Below are 7,315 nucleotides of genomic sequence, written 5' to 3' on the forward strand. Positions count from 1 at the left end.
TGACTCAACACAATCTCAGTTTTAGCTAGCTCTGTGGCCCGAAGTGTTGCAGTCATTTAAGCAGTAACGGTCGCTTCGAACGTTGCGTGTTCCGATATACGCTCAGAAAAGTACCAATTTTACACTAACTATGTAAAAAAAGCCCAAACACAGTGCCTATAAAACTTAAGAGCAAGTTATACGTTTTTTCTGAAGTCCCCTTTTTCATTCGGCTAACATGGCATGCACCAGAAAGCCCTAATTTTAGATATAAATACGTCAGAAACCACCTCTAAGGAAAATTCATTGAAGCCTCTTCCATTGTAGCGTATGTAGCGTGCAGCATGTCAGGCAACGTTTTTAATGCAAAACAAACGCAGAGTTTGGTGGAGTGTCTCTGCAAGATGCTCATGACTCAACACAATCTCAGTTTTAGCTAGCTCAGTGGCCCAAAGGGCTGCATACTATATATGGCCAGAAGCGAAGATGCAGAGGACGGAGAACAAAATAATGTGTATTTAGTTAATAAGAGAGGATAAGTAGATAATAAAAGTAGAAGAAAGACAAGGTAAAAGAAGAGGTTTGGAGCATTACACTAACACCACTTTATTGGGCTTTTTTTACAGACAATAATTACGCAGCAATAGAGAGGCATGCACATACAATTATAATAGTGTGTGGCGGTTGAACTCGTTGTAGAGTGACATTTCATAACAATACAGACTAAAAAAGGTAAAGTATACACGTAACCAGATACAATACACCAACAAAAAACATCAGACAATATATTATAGACATTTTAAGACCTGCAGTACCACACAACAATAAATACACAACGTCACTCTTTCACTATCAGGGAATTTATTATACAATGGAAAAATGGACCTCAAATGTGAAATAAATAGGGTTGTAATGCTATGATTATGCTTTCTTGTGTCATAGAGGTAAATTATATTGCTTTGCTTTTAATGAATAATGTGGAAACTGGATTTTGCCAGCTTGATTTTCCCTTTTTGTTGTGACTTTTGGTCGTGCTCGTGAAATATGTATGTGCTTTGTTCATTTTAATATCCTGAAACGCACACATGCAACATTTGCTAAACAACAAGATTAACTTTAATGTTATAAGATGTTACATGGTGTCGGCTTTATTTTTCATAGCATGAGGTTTTTAGTTCCTCCTGCGAATGAATGACTCATCACCTGCTTGTTTGACAGCTGTTGCAGATGCCATCAGAACGAGCCTGGGGCCAAAAGGCATGGACAAAATGGTCAGTACGGGGATTTTGGGCTTCGGGCTAGCGTCACCTAGCTCCTGGGTCGTACACGCGGTTCTAATGCCCGTGCTGTTTGTTTCAGATCCAGGATGAGAAAGGTGACGTGACCATTACCAACGATGGCGCCACCATTCTGAAACAGATGCAGGTGCTCCACCCTGCAGCCAAAATGGTACGTTCCACACGACACCGTCTGATGATGTTGGATTGAGTTTCATTTCCTTTCCCTAGATAATTTGCAATAATTGGTATTTCAACATTAACTAATCTGTGTGTCTGTGTGTGTCCCAGCTGGTGGAACTAGCCAAAGCCCAGGACATTGAGGCTGGAGACGGCACCACCTCCGTGGTGGTGATTGCTGGAGCGCTGCTGGACGCCTGCTCCAAACTGCTGCAGAAAGGTAAGAGCTGCAGAGGACAGAAATTAGACTCACCGTTAAGATGAATCAAAGCTGGGTGCCCGGTTAGCTCGTTTGGTAGAGCGAGCGCCCATGTTTAGAGGTTTACCCCTCAGCGCAGCGAGTTTGGGTTCGACTCCAAACTGCGGCCCTTTGCTTTATGTCGTTCCTACCCTCTCTCTCCTTTCATGTCTTCAGCTGTCCTGTCGAATTCCAGCCTAATGATGGCTAAAAATCAAAGCCCGTTTATCTCTGAAATTGTGCTGTTTCATGGAGAAACAATGGGGAATTATGCAGTCTTTAAAAAGTGGAAACACTGGAGGTGGAAAAGAGTAGAACTCTTAGCATTTTGAAAATAAGAGCATACAAATATAGGTTGCAATGAGCAGATTTTTCAAGTTAAAATCCAGACAAAGGCCCTTTTTGCCATGCTAACTTTGCCGTGATTAGAGATGTCTGAAATAAACAAACCCTGAGGCTCACTGTTCAATGGGTGGTACTCCGTGGGGACTGGAGAGGAAAAACTCGCTTGTCAGTGGCATCAATAACTTTGATCAGTGAGTCATAGGAAACGATTTCGTTGACACAAATATTCAATAAAATGCTGTGAAACTGAAAAATTAATGTTTAAACTTAAATAAGGCAGAAAGTACACACAATTTGCAGCTGAATCCAGAGAATATATGGCATGTTACCTTGGGTAAATGACTTTCAAAAACACGTTTTTGTTATATTTTCTGCAGGTAGACTGCTCTGTTGTTAAATAGTTTCAGTACTAACGTAGACGCGTTGTCCCGCGGTCAGGTATCCACCCCACCATCATCTCGGAGTCGTTCCAGAAGGCCGTGGAGAAAGGCGTGGAGGTGCTGACGGGCATGAGCCGGCCGGTGCAGCTGAGCGACCGCGAGACGCTGCTCAACAGCGCCACCACGTCGCTGTGCTCCAAGGTGGTGTCGCAGTACTCCAGCCTGCTGGCGCCCATGAGCGTGGACGCCGTCATGCGAGTCATCGACCCGGCCACCGCCACCGGCGTCGACCTGCAGGACATCAAGATCATCAAGAAGCTCGGGTGAGTGTCAGCGCCGGGATCTAAAAATAAACATTTCTCTGTATGTTAAGCTCTCTTCAGTTTTACCGCTGCAAAATGGGACGAACTGACCAACACATACTTGGCGTCTGTGTATTGAAACAGTATTGCCACGGAAAACATCATAATACCATGCCGTATTGATTTTTATTTATTTTTTCATCCCTAGTCACGCACCTTTAAGATCTTAGCAAATTGTAGCGATTAACTGCAGTTAAACAAAGAAACGGAGATAAAGAAAGCAAGAAGAAGAAAAAAGAAAGACAGTTATGTAATAATTGTTTAAAGCCTAGATGGTACATAGTTGAATTTTAATGCAATGTAGGTTCATTTAAACGAGAACAATGCACAATTCAACATTAACCTTGTATCAGAACAAGGAGAGATGTGTTCCACCATGTTCTAGCACGATGTTCTGCCCATAGGGAAGGTAAGTGGAACAATTCAGATTCAATGCAAGTAAAACTCACTCCTGCCTGAATTCAAAGATTTGATCTGGATTTCCCCTCCTTGTGTCTTTGTGTTTTTAGAGGGACCATCGATGACTGCGAGCTGGTGGACGGCCTGGTGCTCACCCAGAGGACGTCCAACACCGGCGTGTCCCGTGTGGAGAAAGCCAAGATCGGCCTCATCCAGTTCTGCCTGTCCCCTCCCAAAACTGACGTGAGTTAGAAATCTAATCTCAGAGGAGAGATGACCGCTTTTCTCTCTGCTTTTAATAGTATTTGATGTTGAAAATGTGTCTCTATCTTTTTGTACAGTAGAGACGAGAAACTCAAAAGTACCAGTTTCGTTGTATGTAATAGAGCTTTTAAGAGAACATTGCTTTGAATTTTACAAGCAAGAAGCAACCATCAACTTTTCACATAACAAACCTTATTTTGACATAACTTAGATATTAATAGAACAATTCCAGGATTTTATGAATCAATGTCCGATCCCTCAAACAAAGCTGATCTTAACCTTTCATTGTTATAGAGAACTCTTCACACAAAGAACCAACCAATATGATCACGTGATGATACTGAACCATCGTCACGTCCTACAGTTTCATCTTTGCAAAAGAATAAATTATGGAATAAAGTTCTCTTGGCACACTTTTCAACACCCGTCAATCAAAGCTATCCAAAAGATATGACATGCTTGATAAGCTTTGATTTAAAGCATTCCCAGTTTATTACTTCTCTCATCTTGCAGCTGACAAATTCCTGTCGTCATGGTTCTTTTTCTCTCTTGTGTGTGTGTGTGTCTCTCTCTCTCTCTCTCTCTCTCTCTTTATCTCTGTGTCTGTCTGTCTGTCTCTCTCTCTGTGTTTCTGTCTGTGTGTGTGTGGGTGTCTGTCTGTCTGTGTTTCTGTCTGTGTGTCTCTGTGTCTGTCTGTCTCTGTGTGTGTCTCTGTCTGTCTCTTGTGCAGATGGACAACCAGATCGTGGTGTCAGACTACGCCCAGATGGACCGGGTGCTGCGCGAGGAGCGCGCCTACATCCTCAACCTGGTGAAACAGATCAAGAAGGCCGGCTGCAACGTGCTGCTCATCCAGAAGTCCATCCTCAGGTACACAGAGACGACCAACACCAGACCAGATGCTGCTGTCCATTTTGTCTCACGCTCTGGATATGTGGACGGTAAATGTGTGTCACACTAACAACATACTGTCCTTTTGACAGAGACGCTTTGAGCGACCTCGCCCTGCACTTCCTCAACAAAATGAAGATCATGGTGGTGAAGGAGATCGAGAGGGAGGACATCGAGTTCATCTGCAAGGTGATATATACATAAAATATTCATTCACATTATTTTCATTATGACACATAAAGGATCTCCAATGGGCTCCAATCTCTAAAGTACTGATATCTTTCTTTTTATTTTGGTATTTCCGACATTAAAAAAAATAAATACTAAAAACGTCTTAGTTTGGCTTGTACATGAGAACCAAGTAGTTTGGCTTTGATAAAATGTATAATGGCTTCCAAGTTAGCCAAGAACTTAACTGTAAACTCTGCTAATTATTATTTGCTTGTAAATTTATTTAAAAAACGTTATTAGCCAGGTGGACAATTAAACTCGTGAGTAAGCATCTGACTTTAGCGCGTCGTTGTCTTCATTTATATTTTGTTCTGTTTGACTCCCACATGCAACGATAAAAGGCAACTAGGACGTTTTTCTTTTCTAAATAAACCCATTGTATGACGGTAAAGTGAAACTCCGTCTCCCCTCCAGACTCTAGGCACCAAGCCCATCGCCCACATCGACCACTTCACCGCCGAGATACTCGGCACGGCGGAGCTGGCGGAGGAGGTCAACCTGGACGGCTCCGGCAAGCTGATCAAGGTACGCAGCGGGCCGGGTCTCTGCAGATCTGGGACGATCCGTGGCCATCTCCAGTAGAGCCCGACTGATGAGATAGATAGAGAGATAGATAGATAGATAGATAGATAGATAGAGAGAGAGATAGATAGATAGATAGACTTAGACTTCTTTATTAATCCTTTTGGGATGACTCCCGCAAGAAAATTGAAATTTTATCGGCGGGCCAATAATATCTGCCGATATAAGGCATTTCTCTATCTATCGGTATTGGCATTTATAATGGCTTTTTATGAATAAATATTCACTCATCAGTATCATTTATGACAAATAAATGATACTGATGAATGAATATTTAAAAAATACTGTCAACCATGTTCTGAGTTGTGTTGCATAGTCTGTCCACCAGAGGACGCTCTACAACGTCCCTGTTAGTGCTGGTGTTGCCCTAGTCCTTCCAGCCATAGGAAACGCTCTACAACGTCCCTGTTGTGAGGTGTTGCATAGTCTGTCCACCAGAGGCGCTCTACAACGTCCCTTTTAGTGATGGTGTTGCATAGTCTGTCCACCAAGGGACCTCTACAACGTCCCTGTTAGTGAGGGTTGCATAGTCTGTCCACCAGAGGACCTCTACAACGTCCCTTTAGTGATGGTGTTGCATAGTCTGTCCACCAGAGGACGCTCTAAACGTCCCTGTTAGTGATGGTGTTGCTAGTCTCCACCAGAGGACGCTCTACAACGTCCTGTTAGTGATGGCGTGTGCATAGTCGTCCACCAGAGGACGCTCTACAACGTCCCTGTTAGTGATGGTTTTGCATAGTCTGTCCACCGAGACGCTCTACAACGTCCCTGGTAGTGATGGCGTTGCATAGTCTGTCCACCAGAGGACGCTCTACAACGTCCCTGTTAGTGATTGTGTTGCATAGTCTGTCCACCAGAGGACGCTCTACAACGTCCCTGGTAGTGATGGCGTTGCATAGTCTTATTTTAGGAAGAACTCATAAATAACTACAGGTAACTAATCTCATGGAAATCTGTTTGTTTTGTAACTAAAAAAAAAAATAATCAGAATATCAGCATATTGGATTGTTAAATGACCAAACATTGGTATTGGTCGGGCTCTACTGAGAAGCTGAATGTTGAGACGCGGTGGCGTTGCTGCCTCCCAGTAAAGGTTGGTGTTCCTCTGCAGATCACCGGCTGCAGCAGCCCCGGGAAGACGGTGAGCATCGTGGTCCGCGGCTCCAACAAGCTGGTGATCGAGGAGGCCGAGCGCTCCATCCACGATGCGCTGTGTGTGATCCGCTGCCTGGTCAAGCAAAGGTCCGTCATTTCTGCAGAGTTGATTTCACACCAAAAAAAACACATTCCACACCGCTTATTCTGAGATAAAACCCACACACATCCCCTCCTACAAAGGCGCTCCTGCATTTGTTCATCCTGCAGGAGCGTAAGAACCGGAGGAACATTGATGTTGAAAGCTCCTCTTTTAATTCTGTCCTGGTTGTCTCTGCAACCTGGCTGGGGAGCCCCCACACACACACACACACACACACACACACACACACACACACACACACACACACACACACACACACACACACACACACTACATATCCAAGGGAAATTAAACATTAAATGTACAGAAAATCCACACATCACTCAGGGAAGTGAATCTGTCGTCTTCTTTAAGAATATTTCCAATTTTCTATCAGTAATGACATTATTATTATTATTTTTTTAGATTATTTTTGGGGGATTTTAGGCCTTTGATTGACAGGACAGCTGAAAGTATGAAAGGGGAGAGAGAGAGGAGGAGTGACATGCAGCAAAGAACCCGGGCCCATTGCGTTGAAGAGTAAAACCTTAATATAAGGACACCCGCTCTACCAACTGAGCTAACTGGCTTCCCAGTAATAACATAATTAAGGATTAAATTCTAAGATATGGTAACACAGTGACGTCTTTTTTAAAAGTCTGACGGATCAAGAAACGACAAACCTCCAGGTTAGTCAAACGTCTTTGAAAAGACAGACTGTAAAATAATTACAACATCACAGTTTATACTCACTCCTTGCTCCAACTTTGACCTGCTGCACACAATTAGGATGCACCGATGACATTTTTTTTTGAGAAAAAACATTGGCCACCATTGGTGAACACCGTCTTATTTGCAGATCGGTCAATGGCTGCCGATAAATCGGTGCATCAACACTCAATGAGAACACACCTTTCTTGCGCATTGGGGGATGGATGGATGGATGGATG

The 7,315-nt window shown here is 43.3% G+C and overlaps 1 protein-coding gene across 1 annotated transcript in view; it reads left to right on the forward strand.

Moving 5' to 3' along the window:
- Positions 1–7,315, forward strand: part of cct4 (chaperonin containing TCP1, subunit 4 (delta)) — a 29,843-nt gene that overhangs the window by 19,520 nt on the left and 3,008 nt on the right. Inside the window, exons 2-10 of the mRNA XM_032515271.1 lie at positions 1,198–1,250; positions 1,339–1,428; positions 1,548–1,656; positions 2,458–2,722; positions 3,271–3,403; positions 4,155–4,294; positions 4,408–4,504; positions 4,961–5,071; positions 6,240–6,370. Coding sequence (XP_032371162.1) covers positions 1,198–1,250; positions 1,339–1,428; positions 1,548–1,656; positions 2,458–2,722; positions 3,271–3,403; positions 4,155–4,294; positions 4,408–4,504; positions 4,961–5,071; positions 6,240–6,370 — 1,129 coding nt within the window. The remainder of the gene's footprint in view (positions 1–1,197; positions 1,251–1,338; positions 1,429–1,547; positions 1,657–2,457; positions 2,723–3,270; positions 3,404–4,154; positions 4,295–4,407; positions 4,505–4,960; positions 5,072–6,239; positions 6,371–7,315) is intronic.

This window comes from Etheostoma spectabile, chromosome 5 (assembly GCF_008692095.1).
Source record: "Etheostoma spectabile isolate EspeVRDwgs_2016 chromosome 5, UIUC_Espe_1.0, whole genome shotgun sequence".
In the NCBI taxonomy this organism is placed as follows: Eukaryota; Metazoa; Chordata; class Actinopteri; order Perciformes; family Percidae; genus Etheostoma; species Etheostoma spectabile.